This window comes from Phyllostomus discolor, chromosome 2 (genome assembly GCF_004126475.2).
Source record: "Phyllostomus discolor isolate MPI-MPIP mPhyDis1 chromosome 2, mPhyDis1.pri.v3, whole genome shotgun sequence".
Taxonomy (NCBI): Eukaryota; Metazoa; Chordata; class Mammalia; order Chiroptera; family Phyllostomidae; genus Phyllostomus; species Phyllostomus discolor.
Genome location: NC_040904.2, coordinates 100,934,058 through 100,958,849, shown reverse-complemented (window position 1 = coordinate 100,958,849; position 24,792 = coordinate 100,934,058). Strand labels below are relative to the sequence as shown.

General features: G+C 39.2%; 1 protein-coding gene across 4 annotated transcripts in view; it reads left to right on the top strand.

Moving 5' to 3' along the window:
* IQCB1 (IQ motif containing B1) overlaps nt 1-11,621 on the top strand; it is a 51,228-nt gene extending 39,607 nt beyond the window's left edge. For all 4 annotated transcript variants that reach the window (XM_028504545.2, XM_028504544.2, XM_028504546.2 and 1 more), the window contains 3 exons: nt 5,785-5,916; nt 7,860-8,016; nt 11,041-11,621. In XM_028504545.2, coding sequence (XP_028360346.1) covers nt 5,785-5,916; nt 7,860-8,016; nt 11,041-11,270 — 519 coding nt within the window. In that variant the 3' untranslated portion in view covers nt 11,271-11,621. The remainder of the gene's footprint in view (nt 1-5,784; nt 5,917-7,859; nt 8,017-11,040) is intronic.
* The last annotated feature ends 13,171 nt before the right edge of the window (nt 11,622-24,792 follow it).

The window sequence follows — 24,792 nt, the reverse complement described above, 5'->3', positions numbered from 1 at the left end:
TTGAATATCAGGCCAATTTTGGTATTACACAGTGATAGATTTTGAACAGTTTCTTTGCTGAATTCTCTGATTAACCTTTTACAAAGATTTTTTTTAAACCATTAAAAAAAAAGGCTAAGATCAGTTTTAGGAAAATAGGAAGAGATGTTTGCCACCTCCTTCCTCAGACTTTTAATCTCAGGCTATACCTGCATCAGACAGTCCTGTACCACTGCTGAATCACACCAACACCTGATATGAACCCTCTGCTAAGCAAGGCCATCTAAGGATTAACTCATGGATGTCAGCATTGGAGACATTTCCTTTAGAGGACCCCTTGTGTCCGTTCTAATACTTTTACCTCACGGCAACCTCCTTTTTAAAACTCTTCCCTGTCAGATAATCAACAGGGTCCTTATTGAGTTGACTAACTACCTTGCCTGGTTTAGATAAGCCCAATACTTTGTAAAAGGGCATTTACCCTAAAGTGAGATACCTTAATTTATCAACCATTATTACTTTGACAGAAAAGCAGGGGTCGGCATAGGAAAAGATCTGAGGGCTGTGCAGGCAAAGTTGTTTTGGCTTTCACACTTTCCTTTGGCATAAGAGGAACAAAATTCATCAGCTCTGCTTTGCAACTTAACCACCCAAAAAGAGGAATATGGCTTAACCACCCAAAAAGAGGAATAGGTCTCCACTGAAGGTAGAAAAGGTATGGGTGAAGATCATATTTATAGTCTTTGCAACTCGCTACTAAGAATAACAGTGAAGCTCTGGCCTGCATGGCTCAGTTGGTTGGGTGTCATCCTGCAAACCCAAATGTTGCCAGTTTCATTCCTGGTCAGGGCACATGCCTGGGTTGTGAGCTTGATCCCTGGCCAGGATGGGTACAAGAAGCAGCCAATCAATGTTTCTGTCTCACATCAGGGTTTCTTTCCCTCTCTTTCCTCCCTCCCTTCCCCTCTCTCTAAAATCAAAAATAAATAAAAGTAACAGTGAAGCCAGAGCAAAGCTAGTCAAAAAATAGAAAAGGAAAGAAGATTACTTTCAAAGAGGGAAAAGAGAAAGAAAAATGACAGTACAGGCAGGGAAGAAAAAAAGAAATTAGGGAAAATTAGAACAGGGCAATGGTGAGTAAAGGACACATTTGCCACATTTTTAAGCATCCATTTCTAAGACATACACTTAGTTGGATTTGTATTTTCCAGTACAGTAACCAATAACCACATGTGGCTATTGATATTTACATGTAGCCATCCAAATTGAAATGTGTTGTAAGTGTAAAGTACCCATCAGATTTTGAAAACTTACTATGGGGAAAAAAAAAGAGTGTTAAATATTTCACTAATAACTTTTTATACTGATTTTATGTTGACATGCTAATATTTTACATATTTGAGTTATGTTTATGTAACTATGCAAAATATTAATTTGACCTCTTTCTTTTTACTTTCTTTTTAATTTTTTATTGTTCAAGTACATTTTTTGTACTTTTCTAATGTGTCTACTACATAATTTAAAGCTACACATATAACATTCATTATACAGGGTGGGGCAAAAGTAGGTCTACAGTTCATATGGAAAATAATACAGTTATTAATAAATAATAATACAAAAATGAACTCTTGTTTCGCATACTAACAACTGTAAGCCTACATTTGCCCCACCCTGTATTTTGTTTTAAATATTTTATTTTCAGAGATGGGAAAAGAGGAAGAAGGAGAGGGGAAGAAACATCAATGTGTGGTTGCCTCTTGTGCTCCCCCTACTGGGAATCTGGCCCACAACCCAGGCATGTGCCCTAACTAGGAATCAAACCCATGACCCTTTGGTTCTCAGGCCAGTGTTCAGTCCACTGAGCCACACCAGCCAGGGCCCACCCTATAGTTTTGTTGCCACTGCAGTTGACCTTGATTAGAAAGAAAAGGAAATAATTACTCATCAGTTTCACAGAGGAAAAAGTAGGATTATCATTTCGTTTAACTCGTCCGTCAGGAGGAACTGGTTATTAGTGTCCTTCACCAAAAAAGGCTAGAACTGTTGTTTATTTTTTGTTCATCCCCTACCTTGTGCAAAAGCAGGGGCATTGCTTTTTAGGTAGCTAAAAATTGAGAAAACCCTATGTAGAATTGCTAAGTTCAAATTTAACATCTTTACTTATATAGACAAATTGGAATTCTCTGTAGTGGTATAGTGTTGGAATTTAATTTGAAGTTAGCTACCTTTTCCCTCTTAATGCTGCAGGATTTTCTTTTCTTGCATTCTCATCTTTTAAGAAGTTGACAAGGAAGGTAATGGTTGCTAGTATGTATTTGGTCGCTAAGGCAGAATGTGATGGTTAATTCTTGCTACTTGATTATAAGCAGAAAAGTACTATTGTGTCATTACACATATCCATCACAGACCAACCACAAAAGCACTTAGTGAAACACACCATTGGCAGTTGAGAAAACAAATAAAACTTGGGAACTAAATACAATTTCACAAAGTCCTGAAATGACAAAGAATGAGGAAAAGAGAGAAACATCAAGGTGGGCTTTTCTCTTCTAAGGGCAGAGATTCCTCTATTTTGGAACATTTGCTCTGCAGTTCTCAGCATAGCGTCATAAGCCTAAAACTTGGTACTAAAATTTTTGGTACTCAGCTTTTTCAGAAAACGTTTCAAAAGTTTTGGTACTAAACTTAAAAAAAAAGATGGTGCTAAAAACAAGAGGTAAAGACAGAAGAAGCATGCAAGAAAAATGAAGAAATGGAAGAATCAAAGGTAAATAAGAGGATCTCTCAACAGAAGGGTGCAAGTACAATTGAAGGCTTGAGTGCCATACTAAAAAGACAGGGCTATAAGGGAAATTTTACATACTGAATGTAAAGACCACTAGCCCTTTCTTTCATCTCAGCTTTCTGGGTGCTGTCAGCCAGGCTGATTTCCTACATACAGCAGATTGAATATGTTTTCTTTGGGAAATCTGAATAGCCCAAGGGAAAAGTCATAAGTATACTCACAATCAGGTACTCCAGTGAAACCACTCAATTCAGTAGCCCTACATTGATGTACGCAGTAGATAAACCCTACCCACCTACCTGCTCAGAATTTCTGAACATCTTTTTAGTGCTCTCTCTTAAATATCAGCTGAAAGTATCACAGGAAGTCTGAGGAGAGCTAAGGCTGAACACAACAACTTGGTAGAAATAGAGAAATTACAAGGATAAGTAAACCTTTTAAAAATCTGTTATTTCCTCAGCTAAAAGAAAATAATAAAACCAGGATGCTTCTAAGGAGAAAAAAATAGAATAAAATTTAACAGAAAAAAAAATAAAAGATGTAATAAAAGGGTTAGGGAAAAAGGTTTGAGAAATCTATAAAGCAGGGCAAAAAAGAAAAGATAACCAGTCCAGGAGGTCAAACAGCCCAACATTTGAAGCAAATGACAAAGAAAACCTAAGGAGAGGATATCAAATAATTCAAGATTTTCCAAACTGAAAGTCATGAATTTTAGACTAAAAGACTGACTAAATGTCCAATGTAATAACAGAGACACATTACATTTATTTTACATTACTGTGAAATACACTGGAGACAAAAGTACTTATCTATGGCATCATTGGCAGTGAAAAGCCATTCTAGTAAGGCTGTGACATGCTTGAGCAAAAATGATTTCCAACTAGAATTCCACATGCAACTAAATCATCAGTTAAAGGTAAATGTAAACTAAAGTTGTAGTCTCTCATCACAAAGTCACTAAAACAAAGGAATACCCAAAAAATAAAACAGCGTAGAATTCAGGAAACAGATGAAAAGGAGCCACCAAGATGATGGTGAATGAGATCTCAGGATGACAGCTAGCTATGCACCAGCCATAGAGAGCTATCAATCCAAATTGGAGCACATCAGAAAGCTCCAGAAAACTTTCCAACAAAATGAATTTGGTAGAATGCCTGATGTGCTTTAACATACTGACAGAGCAGAGTTTGTGATATATAATCAGTGATAAGTACATAGAAAACTAAGCACAGGAAAACAATAAGTTATTAATTCCAATGAAAATAAAAAATATACAAGAAAGGAAAAGTAATGATATACTATATTCAAAAATTAATAGCCTTTATGTAGTCATAATTGTATAAACATGAACATTGATTTACTGAAACTATGATATAATTTATTTTTTTAATTTTATTTTTCACTTACAGTTTACATTCAATATTATTTTGTATTAGTTTCAGGTGTACAGCATAGTGGTTAGTCAGTCATATATTATACAAAGTGATTCCCCCAGTATTTCAAGTACCAACCTGGCATCATACATAGTCACTACAATATTATTGACTATATTCCCTATGCTGTATTTTACAACACCGTAATTATTGTGTAACTAATATTTGATGTTTGGTGACATGGAAAGTATGTAGGAGTACAAGCAATGAAAGAGCTAAGTCTCTGTTTCCATACAAGAGAGTTCATGGATAATACCTATATCTGAAAAATCACAGAAAAGTAGATGGAGGTAAGCATCAAAAGAAACCCGAAAGACTTAAAAGTCGCATTGTGGGGAGGGAACACAGTAAGTAGGCAGAGAAATATAGTGTTTTTGTTAATTCTTTTAAAACTGACACTTTACACAATAGAATTACATCAATAAATTATTTGGGCAAAGCATGAAACAGTAAAATATTTGAGGCCTTGCAGGCCATGCAGTCTATAGCAATTCAACTCTACAGTTGGAAGCTGTAGATGATATGTAAACAAATGAATGTGACTGCGTTTCAGTAAAACGTTATTTGTAGACTGAATTTTGAATTTCATATAATTTTCATATGTACAAAAGTTTCCTTTTAAACTTTGTAACCATATAAAATGTAAGAAAAATCCAAAACATTCTTAACTCACAACCCATTCAAAAATAGGCAGTGAGCTGGATTTTCCGGGTCTTTCCTTAAACCAGCAATTTTCAACTGGTGTAACAGAGCAAGTACAACTGGTGTGCCACAAGAACTTTTAAAACATGCAATACCTGAATTTAGTCAGGGGTACTGACTGCTTTTCCCTTAAATTGTCAAATAAAAAAAAAATGACAGCAGCCAGCACAACAGCCTTTTCCTATGGAAAAAATATTATATTTTATATAGTTATAATATTGAAATATTAACCCAATTTTTTTGTGTGCCACAGACTTTTAGTAGTAAGTTTATGTGTGCCATGAGATGAAAAGTGTTGAAAACTTCTGCCTTAAACAATGTGAACCTATAATTTCAATGGAAATAAAAATTACAAAGAAGGGAAAAGAATAAAAACATTGGGCAGAATAATTTCAAATTTGTCTCCAAATCTTGCCTCTTAACAAGATTTCCTGTTTTATCAGAAGTTCATTCTAAAGGACGTGAGGAAGAACATCAGTTATAAAGCTTTTACTTCTAGATTGTCTCTTTGATCTTTACCACCCCTGTAGGCTAAGTAGAATTAGGGTTGCTGTTTTCTGTCCTATGGATATGAGTGACTTGCCCCAAATCATACACTTACAAGGAACTGGAATTGAGACTAGAACCCAATGCTTATTTTCCGTTTTTTCCTCTTTATTGCTTACTATACAAATAATACAGGAATGTATCCTCTTAAAATACTAAAACACTACAGAAGAATGTAATTAAAAAGTCATTGTTCTCTCTCGCCCCTATCACAGTCCCATCTGTTTCCTCATACACAGTCAGTTTAGCAACTGTTGCAGTACTGTTGCTACCATATGTTGTAGAAAGAAAGTAGTTCTGTTAGGGAAGAAAAATCACGAATCTTTTTTTTTTTTCCAGACTCTTAAATTCCTAGCAAAGTGCCGTAAGAAAAAGAAACTATATACTCCTTGGCAAGGATTCAGAGAACTCACTGATGCACGTAGGATTGAACTGAAGCAACAAGTGGATGACTATGTCAGAAGACATCCAGTATGTATATGGCCTTCTATGCTATGTCAGTGTTACATTATTTTATTTTATCATACTTTTTTGTTATAAAGTAAATATTTATTTATTTATTTATTTATAGAGAATAGGGGAAGGGAAGGAGACAGAGAGGGAGAGAAACATCTTTGTGTGAGAAACAGTTGCCTGTCACATGCTCCCAACCAGGAACCTGGCCCACAACCTAGGCATGTGCCCTGACTAGGAATTGAGCTGGTGACTTTTTGGTTCACAGACCAGCACTGTTATCTACTGAGCCGCACCAGCCAGGACTCATTGTTTCATTATTTTAGTACATTACATTCACCAACAGAGAGTCTCAGGTGAATAAGTACATAGACTGATAGTATAAGGTAATAAGTTGCTTTACCACAGAGTTAGTGGATTTGGAGTCTTCTATATAATTTCATAGGACCTAGAGGTATACTCAGTAGTACAGGAGGAGACTTTGCTTCAAGTCAGTTAAGTTCCATACTGCATCAGCAAGACTATCTTTACATCCCCACCAATATGTTAGTTTTACATCCTAATAAGTGACATGGTATTATAATCTGGATTTACATTTCCCTAATGATTAGTGATTTTAAGCATCTTTTCATGTGTTTATTGGCCATTTTTGTATCTTTTTTGGAGAAATATCTTTTCAGGTTCTTTATTAATTTTTTTTAAAGATTTTATTTATTTTTTAGAGAGGGGAAGGGAGAGAGGGAGAGAAACATCAATGTGTGGTTGCCCCTCATGTGGCCCCCAGTGGGGACCTGGCCCTCAACCCAGGCATGTACCCTGACTGGGAATCAAACCAGTGACCCTTTGGTTCCCAGCCCACACTCAATCAACTGAGCCACACCAGCCAGAGCCTTTGTTAATTTTTTAAATCAGGTTTTTGTTGTTATTGTTGAATTTTAGGAGCTCTTTATATATTTTGGACATTAATTCCTTATCAGATATATGATTTGCATATATTGATATTTTCTTCCATTATTTGGACTTACTTTTTAGTCTGTTGATAGCATCCTTTGATGTCGAAAATTTTTTAGTTTTGGTGAAGTGTCTCGTTTGTCAGTTTTTTCTTTTGTAGCCTGTGCCTTTGGTGTCATATGCAAGAAATCATTGCAAAATCCAATGTCATGAAGTTTTTCCTCCATCTTTTCTGAGAGTTTTATAGTTTTAGCTTTTATGTTTAGGTCTCCAGTGTCCTTTTTCTCTTTAATGCACTGTGTGTGATTCTAATGCATATTCCTGTTTAAAAAGCAATGCTGCTTTATTCATAATCTAGTACAGCTGTTTAAATTCCATGGCTGAAAAGTGTGTTCGCTGGAACAGAGCTACTTCCAAGACCCAGGGATTGGAACTTTAGTGCTAGTGGAATGTTTATCAGCTTTGTTAAGATTATTTCATTCTCCAAATTAAGTTATTTTTAAATTAGCTGACTAGCCAAAAGAACAGTCCTTTGGCTGATTTTGTCCCTCCTGCTGTGAAATCTGAAGCAATCATAACATTATGGATCAGATAAGTTTAGGGGTAAGATTAGTAAGATAATTTTATCACAAGATAGTCTTATCAGGTGGTGTCCAGAACAAAAGGCTTCGTCTTATTACTTCTCTTCCAGGCCAGTCTCTTTGCCAAACCATTTGTCATTTTCACTGTTTCTCAATCTTACCTCTTCTCCCAGTAAACCACACTGTGTGAGGAAGTGACACTTGGGAGCGAGCATACCAAAAAGAAACTTCCCCACCTGCATTTTCATCTAAAACTGCTTTTAAAAGTCTGCTTAAATGCTTGGACAAGGTAGAAGGTAGACATCAGTCATAACATTCAGTTGATGAGAGACAGTTAAGCATTCTGTAACCTCTGCTGAGTGGTTGGGTGAAACATACTTTGGTGCATTTGCCCTTCCTGTGACAATTTTTTATGTCTTCTGTTCCCAGGGCTCTCAGATGTCAGATGTGACCAGCAGGGAGCTCCATTCCCAAGCCCAAGAACGACTGCAACACTACTTCATGGGCAGAGCCCTAGAAGATAGAGCCCAGCTGCACAGGGAGGCTCTGAAGGCACAGATCAGCACCAACATTGAACAGTTAATAAGTATGTGCCCATTCTATTTGTCTTTACTAAAAGGAACCTATACATGATTTCATGACATCCAAAATCTTCAGAAGAAAAACACCAGAAATGGTCTTTCAGTCCATCTCCTTTCCTCAAAAATTTCTATTTCTAGATCATACCAGCACACAGTGTTCCCAAATGATACAGATCCCATAACCTCCTTTTTAAAATTAAGTATATTTTACTGATTACGCTATTACAGGTTGTCCCATTTTTCTCCTTTGTGTCCCTCTGCCAAGAACCCCCATTTCTTCCAGCAATCCCCACCCCTTTTTTAATGTCCATGGGTTGTACATGTGAGTCCTTTGGCTTCTCCATTTCTTATACTTTCTTAACCTCCCCCTGTCTGTTTTATACCTACCAATTATGCTTATTTCTCTGTACCTTTTCCCTCATTCTTCCCCTAAATCTTCTCCACTGATAACCCTCCATGTGATCTACATTTTTATGATTCTGTTCCTGTTCTAGTCATTTGCTTAGTTCATTTTTGTTTTTTTTAGATTCTGTTGTTGATAATTGTGAGTTTGTTGCCATTTTACTGTTCATAGTTTTGATCATCTTCTTTTTCTTAGATAAATCCCTTTAACATTTCCTATAATAAGGACTTGGTGATGATGAATTCCTTTAACTTAACCGTATCTGGGAAGCACTTTATCTGCCCTTCCATTTTAAATGATAGCTTTGCTGGATAGAGCAATCTTGGATGTACATCTTTGCCTTTCATGACGTGGAATACTTCTTTCCAGCATGTTCTTGCCTGCAAGGTTTCTTTTGAGAAATCAGCTAATAGTCATATGGGAACTCCTTTTTAGATAACTGTCTCCTTTTCTCTTGCTGCTTTTAAGATTTTTTCCTTGCACTGGCTGGTGTGGCTCTGGGGATTGAGTGCCAGCCTGTGAACCAAAGGGTTGCTGGTATGATTCCCAGTCAGGGCATATGCCTGGGTTTTGGGCCAGGTCCCCAGTGGGGGTATGCAAGAGGCAACCACACATTAATGTTTTTCTCCCTCTCTTTGTCTTTCCCTTACCCTCTAAAAATAAATAAAATCTTTTTTTTTTTAAAAAAAAGGTTCTCTCCTTATTTTTAACCTTTGGCATTTTAATTTTGACATGTCTTGGTGTGGCCCTCTTTGGGATTTTCTGAGCTTCCTGGGCCTGTATGTGTATTTCCTTCACCAAATTGGGGAAGTTTCCTTTCATTATTTTTTCAAATAAGCTTTCAATTTCTTGCTTGTTCTCTTCTCCTTCTAGTACCCCTATGATTCAGATATTGGCATGTTTGGAGATGTCCCAGAGGTTCCTGAGCCTCTCCTCATTTTTTCTGAATACTTGTTTCTTCTTTCTGTTCCAGCTAAATGTTTATTTCTTCCTTCTGCTCTGTTGATTTGAGTCCCAGTTTCCATCCCTTCTCTGTTGGTTCCCAGTATATTTTTCTTTATTTCACTTTGTATAGCCTTTACTTCTTCCTTTATTTTGTAGCCATACTCAGTCATTTCTGTGAGCATCCTGATCACCAGTGTTTTGAACTCTGTATTTGATAGGTTGGCTATTTCTGTGTTGCTTAGTTTTTTTTCTGGAGTTTTGATCTGTTCTTTTCTGTGGGCCATATTTCTTTGTCTTCTCAATATGGCAGCCTCCATGTGCTTCTGTATGTTAGGTAGAGCTGCTTTGGTTCCTGGTGTGGGTGCACCTGTTATGTTGTAAGGGGTGGAGCCTTAGGTGCAACCCACTTTGCCACTTTGTGGTGCTGTATGTGAGCGAAGGGTCAGAGAGGGAACAGTGCCACTTGCTCAGCTCTCACCTTATTTCGAGTCACATCCCCTACTTCCTGTAAGCGACTAGTGCCCTTGTAGCTGCTGCCCTGGTGCTGATTCCCAGAGTAGGTGGGTTTGCATATGTTCTAGGACCCTGTGGGCCCTTTAAGCAGACTCTTCTGAAAGACTGAAAGTTTTTTCTGCTGTCCCAACCCCCACTGGTTTTTGCAGACTTTATTTTCCAGGCGCTGGAACCCTGGGCTGCATAGTCTTGCCTAGGGCTGGTATTGCTCGCTTCCCCACTGTCCCTCTGGGTTTTTGTCTGCCGCACATGAACATGGGACCTCCCATTCTGCCCCTGCCACTGCCTCCTGCTGCCACCTGGCCAAACCACACAACATCCTCTTTGCCCCTCCTTCCAGTCTCGATAAAAATGGCTTCTTTAAATCCATGGTTGTTGGACTTGTATATAGTTTGATTTTCTGGCAGTTATAGTTGTTTCTTATTTTTAGATTGGTTGTTATCCTTGTGGCTGTGCAAGGAGGCCGAGTAAGTCTACCTATGTCTCTCCCTTGGCTGGAAGTCCCATAACCTCCTCCTTAACTACTTTCCTAGCTTTGCTATCATTCATGTGTATCAACTCAAAGTTATTAACTTTAGGATTATTGAGACCTATTAGCTGGATTCTGTCATGTAGTCTCATAAGCTGTTGATCATATTTTAGAAGTAGATCGCAACAGTGGTTGCAGTGCCACATTATAATTTTCAATGAAGGGCTTGCACAAAAGTTAATTTGTGTTATCCTTACTAGTATATTTAATGAGATATCCCGTCCATGAAGCTTCAGTGTTTCAGTCATTCTCTGAAACACTTGAACTATATATATGGAGCGCAGAGAGCCAGCATCTTCTGTTTAATGCCATTACTTGCAAATTTTGTATTTTTGAATGCAAAAATGGATAGGTGGCTGTAACTGAGCCTCTCCTCTGTAGAATGGAGTTCTGCTATTGTTTTTTAAATTCCTGATTTTAAATAAACCTACATCTTGTTTTATTCTTTTAAACACAAAATGAGGTGGTGGGTACAATTGCTGCCAGCCACAGCTACAACTTGGGAATAGTCAGTCACGTGCCATCATCTAGACATGTTCCTGCCTGCATTTGCAGAATTCCACCTCAGTAGTTTTCAAGTTCCTACTTATTTGTACAGAACTCTTCCATTCACACCTCTTTATTTTCTATTTACCACAGAGGCACCAAATCTGAAGGAGGCAGAATGGAAAGAACCCGAGCTCTTCCTAAGTAGATCCAGACCTGTGGTGGCCAAGGCCAAGCAGGACCATCTTACTACTCTGAAGCATATACAAGCACCCTGGTGGAAAAAGCTTGGGGAAGAAGCAGGAGATGAGATTGATGTCCCAAAGGATGAGCTTAGTGTCGAGTTAGGAACTTTATTCATTGGTGGCACCAAACCTCCTTAAGGAGTTGTCCTGAGGAATTATTCAAGTCCTGTATTTCAGGAGATTATATTGGTTCTGCCTCTGGCATGCTAGTAGACTAGACCTATCCTAACTTATGGTTTTTCAGAGGTTCTTCAAATAAGATTTATAAGAAGCAAGCAAAGAATTATCTTCTACCTCTATCTCAAGTTTAAAATTTTTTTCCACATCTCCACCCCTGGCCACACACAGATTGATGGTAGCTTTTCTTGTGGAACTAAACTCAGAATGTTATTCTGCTGCTTTTATAAAATGTGATATTTCTCTTTTTGTTTCTGATGTTTTCCAATTAAAGGCGTTCTCGAAATAAATATTTTCAACAGTTCTGAAAAATTTGTCAGGATTATTTGAACTTTTCACATTCATTATTAGAATTCCTATTTTTCTGTTAATAGAGTAAAGTATGCTCCTAACCTTTAAAGGTAAGGAAAAGAAATGGTCACCTGAAGGACATTTGACTATTTTCTACAAAACAGTGTTTGAACTAAATTTCTGTCTTGTTATTTCTAGAAGGAACTACATTTTAAAATCCTAGGATTCAATGCAAGAAAAATTTCTCCAGATAAAATTGTTTTTTCTATGAGAACTCTGTATCCCACTATTTCCCTTTTTGTCTTATCTCCTAGGAATCTCAGAGCTAAATATAATGCTTAATTTCTTTTATGACCTGAGGTACATATATGATTATTTGGTTCCAACCTAGTAATTCCTGATGTTCCTATTTACCTTTAATTTTGTTTCAATAGCATAAGCCACCACTATTTGTGTTTGTAACTATGGAATTTAAATTAAAATCAATTAACAAATCATAGACTCCATAAAAGGAACCTGGAATGTGTGCTTTGTATAAATAAGTTTTGTAAAAATTCTGAAAATACCAGTATTATCTACATGGGAAGACCAACTAGTGTAATGTCCATTCCACTAAATTTGACATTCGTAAAATTCTAGTAAAAATCCTAATATAATTTTTATTACTAATTCAAAAAGAAATGTCTAAAATTCACATGTAAGAATAAGCAGATGAGAGTTATGGTTTCACTTGGAATGTAGGAAGCTTTCCGAGAATGTTCCTCCCACCATAACAAAAGAAATGACAGGAATGCTTTTTCAAGCCTTATGAGATTCTGAAGCCTCAAAACAACCAAGTAAATTGAGGCAGGACTCAACATCTGTGAAATGAACTATTTCATCTTCAGTAGAGCATAGAAGACAAAGGTGGTGGGATAGGAAACCAAGTTTTAGCAACTTACTTAAAGGCCAAGTGTGGGGTAGGATGTCAGTTTATAATATCTACGAGATTCAGATGGGAAAATTTAGACCTCTACCAAATACAAGAAACTTTGGAAGCAGGAGGCCTAAAACGTGCCCTTAGGGGTGCAGGCAAACATGAAGTGGTAGGCTGCTACTTACTGGGGTGACATGCTCAAAGCATATCACCCACTTTCACAAACCCTTGCCTTAAAAGCCTTCAAGCTGCAAGAACAGAACAGCAAGTCCTCTTACCCACAAAGCTCAGACAAAATTTTACTGTATGTCAGAAAGGAATAGGAACAAAATCTGTCTGTCCCTGGGAGCAGGATAGGAAACACTAGACCCCAGCACAAGTAGAGAACCAGCATTGCTGAGAGAGTGATAGACACAAAACCTTCCACTCCTAGGAGAACCCAGAAATCTTGGGCCTAGAAATTCTACACCAATACAAACTAGAGGTCTGCAAATGCTGGGGAGGAAACTTTCCCGCTAAAAAACAACCACTGACATGAGGCAATTTGACTGCCAGGGGGTAGAAAATAAGAACACTGAGGAGGCCCCACCCTGACCCCAAAAAGAAGAAACCTGGCCCTAAATTTAGGCTGGATCAGGACAACAGACCACCCATGTCCCCAAGACTTGTCCAGCACCAAGTGATAAACAATGGCAGGGATAGGGAAAAAATACATAGAGACAGAACCCCCTCTGTGGCAAAAGCATACAGGGGTGGCTAACAGTGGAAGGTGTAGCAGGACTACTGAGAACAGCTTTCCAGACCCCACTCTAAGCACAATGTAATTGCAGCTAAAAAGTAATTTGAAGCCTATTGTTCCTTGAAGATAAAAAGAAAGCCAAATCCAGCTAAACTGACTAGTTTAACTCAACCCCCCTGCAATACTGAAATACAATCTCTTAACTTCTGACAATGCTTATTTTCTGACTTTTAATGCTGTTATAGTTGATATATTAACAATAAGTCTGGGACTTCCGACCAAGATGGAGGTGTAGGTAGATACACTTTGCCTCCTTGCACAACCCGAAGAAGGGCAACAAATTTAAAATTAAAAAAAAAAAAAAAAAAAAAAACAGAAGTGCCAGGAAATCAGACTGTATGGAAGTCTGACAACCAAGGACTTAAAGAAGAAACATTCATCCAGACTGGTAGGAGAGGTGGAGATGGGTAGCCAGGGTGGGAGGACCGGGGTAAGCAAGGTGGCATCTGGCTGAGCAGGTGGTCCGACATTTTCATGCAGATAAAATGGGAGGAACAACTGGGGAGTAAGGCAGACTGCAAAACCCAGGGTTCCAGTGTGAGAAAATAAAGCCTCAAAAACTCTGACTGAAAAAAGTCTGTGGGGGTTGAGGTGGCAGGACAAACTCCCACCCTAGGAGGAGACAGTGTTTGAGAGGCCTACACAGTCCTAAAACATACAAAAACCCACCCACCTGAGAATCAGCACCAGAAGGGCCCATTTCCTTGTGGGTAGTGGAGGAAGTGACTGGAAGTTGGCCAATGGCTGGGCAAGCCACATTGTTCCCTCTCAGACCCCTCCCCCACATATGGCATCAAGATGCAGTGACCTGGGTTGTCCTACCTGGTGAACACCTAAGGCTCTGCACCTTACTACATAACAGGTGTGTAGAGAAAAAAAAATTATATATATATATATATATATATATATATATATCCCAAATAAAAGAACAGATCAAAGCCCCAGAAAAAATACAACTAAATGATGAAGAGATAGCCAACCTATCAGATGCACAGTTCAAAACACTGGTAATCAGGATGTTCACAAACATGGTTGAGTGAGGTCACAAAATAGAGGAAAAAGTGAAAGCTATAAAAAGTGAAATGAAGGAAAATTTACAGGGAACCAACAGCAAAGGGAAGGAAACAGGGACTCAAATCAACAATTTGGAACAAAAGGAAGAAATAAATATTCAACAGGAATAGAATGAAGAAAGAAGAATTCAAAATATGAAGAGAGGCTTAGAGACCTCTGGGACACTTTTAAACATTTCTGTATCCAAATCATAGGGATGCCAAAAGGAGATGCCAAAGAAAAATGGAAAACTTATTTGAAAACATAATGAAGGAGAATTTCCCCAATCTGGCAAAGGAAATAGACTTCCAGGAAGTCCAAGAACCTCAGAGAGTCCCAAAGAAGTTGGACCCAAAGAGGAACACACCAAAGCACATCATTACATTACCCAAGATTAAAAATAAGGAGAGAATCTTAAAAGCAGCAAGAGAAGAAGACAGTTCCCTACAAAGGAGTTCCCATAAGACTATGAGCTGATTTCTCAAGAGAATTCTTGCAGGCAAAAAGGGGCTGGAAAGAAGTCATGAAAGGCAGGGGCTTAAATCCAAGATTTCTATATCCAGCAAAGCTATCATTTAGAATGGAAGGGCAGATAAAGTGCTTCCCAGATAAGGTCAAGTTAAAGGAGTTCATCATCAGCCCTGGCTGGTGTAGCTCAGTGGATTGAGCGCAGGCTGCGAACCAAAGTATAGCAGGTTCGATTTCCAGCCAAGGCACATGCCAGGGTTGCAGGCCAAGGCCCCCAGCAAATGTACATTCATGTTTCTCTCTCTCTCTTTCTCCCTCCCTTCCCTCTCTAAAAATAAATAAATAAAGGAAGTATTCTCTAAAAAAAAAAGAAAAAAAAAAAGTTCATCATCACCAAGCCCTTACTATATGAAATGTTAAAGGGGCTTACCTAAGAAAAAGAATATGAACGGTAAAATGACAACACACAAAACTATCAACTACTAACCTAACAAAAAACAAACCAAGCAAACTAGAACAGAAACAGAATCACAGAAATGGAGATCACATGGAGGGTTATCAGTATATAGGGAGAAGGAGGAGAATGGGGAAACAGTATGGGGAATAAGAAGCAGAACTGGGAAGAGAGGATCCACGATGGAGGCATAGGTGGTCGCACTGCACCTCCTCACGCAATCAAAAGTAAGGACAAAAAGAATTTACAAAGGAAAAACAACCAGAACAGAGAAATGAACTGAAAGCCTGAATACCATACATCCAGTCTGGTAAGGAGGGGCAGAATCGGAGGCCTACGGAGAGGGGTCGAGGGGTACCGGCAGGAAAAAGCGGTGGCTGGCAGACACGCGTGCAGGGCGCAGACCGCAGTTGGCGGAACCCAGAAGCGCAGGGGCAGCTGACGGGCCAGTGCAGACCCTGGGCATGGAAGGCAACTAGCAGACCCAGTGAGGCGCACGAGGCAGCTGGCTGTCCGCAGCTGCACATTCTCACACAGACAAAATAAGTGAAAACAGGCAGCTCGACACAAACCGCACAACCCAGGGACCCAGAGCCGGGAAACAAAGCCTGAAGGCATGGATTGAAAACACCTGTGGAAGTTGAGGCCGGGAGATTCTCTCAGCCTCACAGGAGGCTCCTTGGAGAAACGCACAGAGTCTGAGAGGGTGCACAAGCCCACCCACCCAGGAGCCAGCAGGACAGGGGCCCAATTTGCTTGTGGGAAGCGGCAAGGGGGACTGGAGTCCTGGTGAGAGCCGAGTGGGCGCCATTGTTCCCTCTTGGACCCTGCCCCCACATACAACATCACAACCTAGCAACTGAGGTGCCCCGCCCTGGTGAACAACTAAGGCTCTACCCCTCATACATAACAGGTGTGACCAGACCAAAGGAAAAAAATTAAATTAAATTAAAAAGATGGCTCAAACAGAGTTAAAAGCCCCAGAGCCAATCTTTTTAAGCAACCAAGAAATAGCCAACCTATCAAATGCACAGTTCAAAGCACTGGTGATCAGGATGCTCACAGAATTGGTGGACTTTAGTCATAAATTAGATGAACAAAAGCAGACTACAATAAGTGAAATGAAGAAAAATGCACACAGAACCAATAGTGATGGAACGAAAACTGGGTTTCAAATGAATGGAAGGGACCAGAAGGAGGAAAGGAACAACCAAACAGAAAAGAATGAAGAAACAAGAATTCAAAAAAATGAGGAGAGGCTTAGGGACCTCCAGGATACCTTTAAACATTCCAATATCCAAATTATAGGGGTACCAGAAGGGGAAGAGGAAGAGCAATAAGTGGAAAAGTTATTTGAACAAATAATAAAGGACAACTTCCCCAATCTGGCAAAGGATATAGACTTCCAGGAAGTCCAGGGAGCTCAGAGAGTCCCAAAGAAGTTGGACCCAAGGAGGAACACGCCAAGGCACATCATCATTACATTACCCAAGATAAAAATGAAGGAGAGAATTCTAGAAGCAGCAAGAGATAAGGGGATAGTTACCTACAAAGGAGCTCCCATCAGAATGTCAACTGATTTCTCAAAAGAAACCTTGCAGGCAAGAAGGGGCTGGAAAGAAGTATTCCAAGTCATGAAAGGCAAGGACCTACATCCAATAATACTCTATCCAGCAAAGCTTTCATTTAAAATGGAAGGGCAGATAAAGTGCTTCTCAGATAAGGTCAAGTTAAAGGAGTTCATCATCACCAAGCCCTTATTATATGAAATGTTAAAGGGACTTATCTAAGAAAAAGAAGATAAAAAATATGAACAGTTAAAAAAGACATCAAACTCATAGTCAGTGACAATCACACCTAAAACAAAAGCAAACTAAGCAAACAAAGAGAACAGGAGCGGAACCACAGAAATGGAGATCACATGGAGGGTTAGCAACAAGGAAGTAGGAAGAGGAGAGAGGGGGAAAAGATATAGAGAATAAGTAGCATAGACAATAGATAGAAAATAGAGGGAGGGCAGGAATGGTGTGGGAAATGTAGAAGCGAAAGAATTTATGACCCATGAATATGAGTTAAAGGGGGGGAATGTGGGTGGGAGGGGTGGGTAGGGGGGAGAGGAGTGAAGGGGAAAATGGGACAACTGTAATAGCATAATCAATAAAATATATTTTAAAAATAAAGAACAATATAAACCGGAAAAAAAAAAAGCATAAATGGTAGGTACAAAATAGACAGTGGGGAGGTCAAGAATAGTATAAGAAATGGAGAAGCCAAATAACTTATATGTACAACCCATGGACATGAAATAAGGTGGGAGAATGCTATTAGGAGGGAGGGTGCAGGACCAAGGGGAGTAAAGGGAGGGGGGAATATGGGACAACTATAATAACATAATCAATAAAATATACTTAAAATAAATATAATTTAAAAAGAGAATCATACTCTAAGTGTTATGTATGGAATTAAAACCACAATGAGATATCACTTCACACCTGTCAGAATGGCTATTATTAATAAATCAACAAAAATACATGTACTGCTGATCTAAGATGATAATTTCAGCATTAATCTTTAATAGTTGCTCCCTTAGTCTATTTGAAAATCTAAGGATATGGTATTCATAGACCTTTCATCAAAACATCCCACCTTATTCTGGGAATCTGCTGCTGCTGCTGCTGCTGCTAATAGTTAAAATTTATTGTGTGATATGTGCCCATCTCTGCTAATTATTTTATAGTTATTATCTCATTTAATTCTTACAACAACCCTATAATAGGAACATTTATAATTTCTAGTTTACAAATGTGTAAACTGTTGATGAGAGACATTAACTAACTCCCCCAAGTTTAAATACAAGTCTACAAAACTCTAAATAAGCCACTTATTCATTTTAGTTAATCAGTACTTCACACTTTTTATACTTGGGCTTTATGTAGGTATTTAATTGGCTACATGAAAATGGCCCATTTCCTTTATGGAAGCCCTATTGAGTGCTGAGGTGGTGCCAAATATATATATATACCTCCATTATGCATCTTATACACTTAATAACTTTTAAATGACTAAGTTTTCAATATCTGACCAAGAGCTGTTAAACTAAGATACAGCTATTCATTCAATGATTATCTAGAAGCATTTATTTTATATATTTCTATTGATTATGTTATTACAGTTGTCCTATTTTCCCTTTATTTCCCTCCACCTTTCACACCCTCCCACCCACATTCCCCCCCTTTAGTTCATGTTCATGGGTCATACATATGTTTTTTGGCTTCTACATATTTTCCCATACTATTCTTGCCCTCCCCCTGTCTATTTTCTACCTACCATTCATGCTACTTATTCTCTGTACCTTTCCCTCCTCTCCCCTCATCCTACTCCCCTGTTGACAACCCTCCATGTGTTCTCCATCTCTGTGGTTTCTTTCCTGTGTTCTCCATCTCTGTGGTTTCTTTCTAAGCAATTCTGTTGTTTGCTTAGTTTGCTTTTGTTTTTATTTTAGGTGTGGTTGTTAATAACCATGAGTCTGCTGTCATTTTACTGTACATATTTTTTATCTTCTTTTTCTTAAATAATCCCTTTAACATTTCATAAAATAAGGGCTTGATGATGATGAACTTCTTTAACTCGACTGTATTTGGGAGGCACTTTATCTGCCCTTCTAAATGAAAGCTTTGCTGCATAGAGCAATCTTGGATGTAGGTTCTTGCCTTTCATGACTTGGAATACTCCATTCCAGCCTCTTTTTGCCTGCAAGGTCTCTTTTGAGAAATCAGCTGACAATCTTATGGGAACTCCTTTGTAGTAATTGTCTTCTTTTCTCTTGCTGAATCTAAGATTCTCTCCTTATTTTTAATCTTGGGTAATGTAATGATGATGTGCTTTGGTGTGTTCCTCCTTGGGTCCAACTTCTTTGGGATTCTCTGAGGTTCTTGGACTTCCTGAAAGTCTATTTTCTTTGCCATATTGGGGAAGTTCTCCTTCATTATTTGTTCAAGTAAGTTTTTAATTTGTTGCTCTTCTTCTTCTCCTTCTGGTACCCCTATAATTTGGATGTTGTAATGCTTAAAGATGTCCTGGAGGTTCCTAAGCCTCTCATTTTTTTTTTGAATTCTTGTTTCTTCATTCTTTTTTGATTGGATGTTTCTTTCTTTCTTTGGGTCCACACTGTTGATCTGAGTCTGAGTTTCTTTCCCATCACTGTTGGTTCCCTGTATATTTTTCCTTTATTTCAGTTAGTATAGCCTTCATTTTTTCATCTAATTTGCAACCAAATTCAATCAATTCCGTGAGCATCTTGATTACCAGTGTTGTGAACTGTGCATGTGATAGGTTGGCTATCTCTTCATTGCTTAGTTGTATTTTTTCTGGAGCTTTGATCTGTTCTTTCATTTGGGCCATTTTTTTTTGTCTTGGTGTGCCTGTTACCTAGTAAGGGGCAGAGCCTTGGGTGTTCAGCAGGGTAGGGCAACCCATGTTGCTGCATTGTGACACCATATGTGGGGGAGGGGTCCGAGAGGGAACGATGGTGCTTACTCAACTCTCTGCCAGATTTCAGTCACTTCCCCCACTACCCACAAGTAAAGTGGGCTCCTTCTGGTGCTGATTTCTGGGTGGGTGGGCTTGTGTACATTCTAGGACCCTGTAGGTCTCCCCAACGAAGTCTCCTATGAGGCTGGGAGTTTTTTTCTGCTGCCGCCTCAACCCCCACAGGTGTTTTCAGTCAGAGGTTTGAGTCTTTATTTCCCCAGGCTGGAACCCTGGGTTGTGGGTCTGTCTCACTCCCCAGTTATTCCTACCGGTTTATCTGCACACAAATGTGGGACCGCCTGCTCCACCATCTGCTGCCTCACCACTCCACCAGCTGCAGCCTCAACCACCCTGGCCCTCCAGCCACTGCCTTGCTGTGAGTCCTCTCCACCCAGCTGCCGGACTCCACCCCTCCTATCGATCTGGATGAAAGTTTCTTCTTTAATTCCGTGGTTGTTGGACTTCCATACAGTTCAAATATCTGTCAGTTCTGGTTGTCCTTTTTGTTTTTAAATTGTCATTGTCCTTCTTTTGTTTGTGTGAGGAGGCACAGTGTGTCTACCTATGCCTTCATCTTGGCCGGAAGTCACCTGGAAGCATTTATAATGTAAATGATGATGTGCTACCCCTGACTGGAGTTGCTCAATTGGTTGGGCATCATCCTGCAAAGAGAAATGTTGCCTGTTCAATTCCACGTCAGGTATTTGTCTGGGTTGTGGGTTTGGGGCACATTGAAGAGGCAATCAATCAATGTTTCTCATATTGATGATTCTGTCCTCCTTCTTTTTCTCCCTCCATCCCCCTCTAAAAATAAATAAAATGTTTTAAAAAGGCTGTGCTAGATGCAGGAGATGCTCTCTGTTAATGGACCTTACATTCCAATAGAAGAGATAAATATTAACCAAGCATGTGATATAAAGTGCCATGACTGTTATTTCTCAGGAAATGATATATACATATGTTTCACTAACTTGATCTGGGAGATGGACAGAGCCTCTCAAGGAAGTGAACCAAAGAATAAACTGGCCAGCTGAAGGAGAAGGCAGAGGGAATGAAAAATATCTATTCAATCAATTAATCCTGAAGAGGTACTTAGTAACTACTTGTTGAGTGTGGATTTTTCTAGCACACTTGGAAAAGTGGGCTTGCCCTAGTATTAAGGGATCCAAACAGTGTTAGTGCTCTGGATATCATGCAATACAGTCATAAGTATAATCAGCAGCATAGAAAGATTAATAAAAACAAAAAGTAATAAATGTGGATTGCCTATACTGGCTCCATGCAATTCCAGTATGACATAGAGAAGAGAAAACATGAGGCAATGTCCTAGCTGCTCTTTTCCAGATTGTACAAACTTCAGCACGATGCAGGCATAAAGAGGAATTCATATCATAATGGAAAAGACAGTCCCAGGGAACAGACTAAACACTTGTACCCATAGAGGACTCTTATAAGCTATTTTATTAGTGGGTATATAAATTATGTAGCTAAATCATTTATATTAATCAGTCTGCATTATTTTCCCATCAACCTAATTAAAGTATATGTAGGGAAAGTGAAAGAGAAGGTCGATAATCCTGGGAGAAGGTTGATAATCTTCAGGGCTGAGAGGGATGAGGCAGGAGATGGAGGGTAGTGTTGCATTTACGGTACTTCAGAAATCAGAAGGTGGGCTGTTAACTGCTGCTGATTATATAAAACCCAGCAATAACTTGGTTTTGACTCTAGGTTGAATATCCTTCCTAAATAGCATGCTTAGTATTCAAGTAGTAAATGAAGAAGATAACTTGTTAAAAAACTTCTGAAAAAAATCGAGAGTTTATTGAGCAAGACACACCTAGGACACACCTACAGGCAATTAGGAAGTCCATAGACTTTTTCACAGTATGTCTTATATGAAAATCTTCAAATTTACTGGTTATATCAACAGTGGTAGGGTGACTTTGTTAATCTTGGTTATTCTTTTGCTAGGAATACTACTGAGGGTAGACTTTAGTGATATAGTCCTTGAAAGTTCCAATGAAGTATATCAGAGATGTCAGTTTGATATATAATTTGAGTTCTAGTGTTCTCATTGTGCCAGTATATTAACACATTAGTACAGCTGCATCCTTAGGAACTTTTATACTTGGAAGTTATCCAAAAGAGGGGCCTGCCACATCCTCTAAGGTACATAAGAACATTCTTCAAATTGATGGGCTAGAGAAGTCCCCATCACAAAGCTTACTTAGGAGCCTGGGATTTATTCTTAGCTGCTATATAAAAATTAGCCACACCAGTGTGAGGCACATAGTCTGTACTTATAAGTGTTTGTTGAATGAACACTGAATAAGCTTTACAGTTATACCTCTTAGAAGTTTTTTTCTCTTTGGTTTAAGATTCTTCACACCCTTGTCTTTAGGTGCCTTAGGATGAGAAAGTCATAATTGCTCCCCCTGTGACTTCCTCGTGTACTGCAAATGCTCAATAGTGATTCATATCAAAATAGTATCTGAATTATTGTGGCATAAATGCTGCTTTTCTTCTACAAAACACTGTGGCTTCATCTCCTATGGAGAACAAGCCCACTTGCCTGAGCCATTCCCACCCTTTGCTTACAATGGCTTCCAAGGTTTTCTGCCTGGCCCCACATGCTCCATGAAGTACCTAAAGTCTGCTGATTCTGTGGGGAAGACTTGAAGTTAAAAGAAGCCTCAATTTTCCTGGAGGCAAGCCTATTCCAGGCCTTTGCATAAAAAAAAACTCTACCCTTTCTAGTCTCTGAAGACACAGTGGAAGTTTCTAAGTGTTCTCTTCTTTAGCTGTAACAGCAGCAGCTGCCAGCCAGACCATGGCTGGAAGAGAACCCTTATCAATTCCCATACAAGGATGCCTGGCCTTCATAGCTCTGTTCTCCCGTGTGCCAGGAAAAACTGCTACTGCTTTCAGTTCTTAGCAAGAACTGAAAGACAGAATAGGGCCTTAATATCAAAGTAGGAGCAGAAACCAACAAGCTTCTCCATCCCTCAGGCATCTCTAATGCCTCTGAGAAGACTACTTATTCTACACTTATAGCCCTTCTAGGATCCAACCTATCACCCATCCTCCCCAGCCCAAAGCTTATCCAGCAGGAGGCAAGGAGATACCGCAGACAGAATAGATCCCTAAATCTTAATTATTTCCATTCTCAAAGACAGACCATATACAGAGACCTAAGGAGACCAGAAGCCTGAAGGTAGGCACAAAAATACACATTAAGGATTGCTGTACATGGTAAGTTTTAAGGACTCTGAGAGGATGAAACAAAAGTCATCAGGCCTGGTCTTAGTTTTTGTAAAGCCATCTCAGCCTCTCCATGGGTCTAGTGTCTAATCAGCAGTGTCAATGTTCCTAGGAGAAAAGTCGAGAGAACAGAAGTCCCAATTCCTGTAGGAGGTCTCCTCTGACATCTATTTCTAGGTGTCAATCGGTATGAAGGATGACTACCAACTGTTACATGGAAACAAATAGTCTGAAATCTACCTCATGTCTATTGGCCTCCTAGGACATCAGAAGAGAGCCCAAACAATTCAGAACAGCAGTCCCTCTGGCCACAGCACAGGTATGACACAAGTTCCCATTTACTACAGGAATATTCTGTCGGCAAGCTCTACTTGAAAAATGAGAAAATGAGCAACAAGATATGATCAGGTATCTCTGCACTTCCAGAAGAAACACCCATGACTCACTATCTATGGGGGCTAGGTATTTTAGAAGCATAATCTTTTCTTAGGCTTTGAGTATGGGGTGTTTAGTATACTTTGGATTCTTCTGGGGTTTTTGTTGATGAAGGGGAATATAACTGATAAGAAGCCAGAGCTCTGCAGGGGAAATATACACAAACATTTTCATACAAAATCCAAATCTCATAATTTAGACTTTTCTTCACGCCTAGAGAAACCCTGATTAATAAGGATTATACTTAATGCCTATTTAAATATAACACTGAGAGACCAGCTACATACGAGGTCTGCGTATCATCAGGGAGCATTTTCAGCTGTTGATGCAGTCAGCTGGGTGCCTCAGCCCTAAGCAGCTGCAGTTCCTATTCAGCAACATTCCCTTTGTTTATTGACCTCAACTAGAAGCTCTTGGAGAGCCTGGAGAAGACCTTCCAAGTCCTGGCTCATGTCAGGCTCTGGAAGGGCTGCCCACACATTCCAAGTTTTGATTACAAGAGAATAAAACAAAAGTCATCAGGCCTGGTCTGTTTTTTTTTTTTTTTTTTAATTGCAGCCCCCTGCATGCACTGTACCCCTTTCTCTGCTAATTTTTTTCCTAAGCATTTTGTCATCTGCCGTATTATATTATTTATTTGTCTTCATTTTCTCTCTCCTCACTAAATTGAGTTAGAAAAAAGCAGGAATTTTTTTCCTCTTTTGATCTCAGCTCTATCTTCAGTTCTAAGAACAGTATACAGTAATTGCAGGGGACTGAAATTTTAGATGGGCAGCTTGCAAAAGCCTTACTGAGCATGAAGGTAAGGATGCATATAGTGGGCTGAGTGCCTGGCATACAGTAAGCCGCAATAAATTCAAACTAATATTCTTACTGTCAAGACAGCGCCTGAAATCACAGGACCTGGCTACTTTCCCCCCTTCCTTTAGGGGGCCTTAAGTAGAGCATGCATGATTTCAGTGACTTGTTCCTGGACAAGGAACACGGACATAGCAGCTCACTTGCTCCCATTCCAGGACCGAATCTTCAAATCTCACCTTTAGCGCATCTCAAGCGCTGCTTTTTTTGGTTTTCAAATTAAACTTATATTTAGAAGTAACTGTGGGTCCACCTGCAGTTGTAAAGGTGTAATGGAGAGATCTGTATACCATTTACTGTTCTCCCCAATGGTAACATCATGTCAAACCACAGTGCATATCTCTCAACCAGGATACTGAAACTGATACAACTCTCAGTCTCATCACATGCCCGTTTTACTTGTACTTGTGTACGTGTG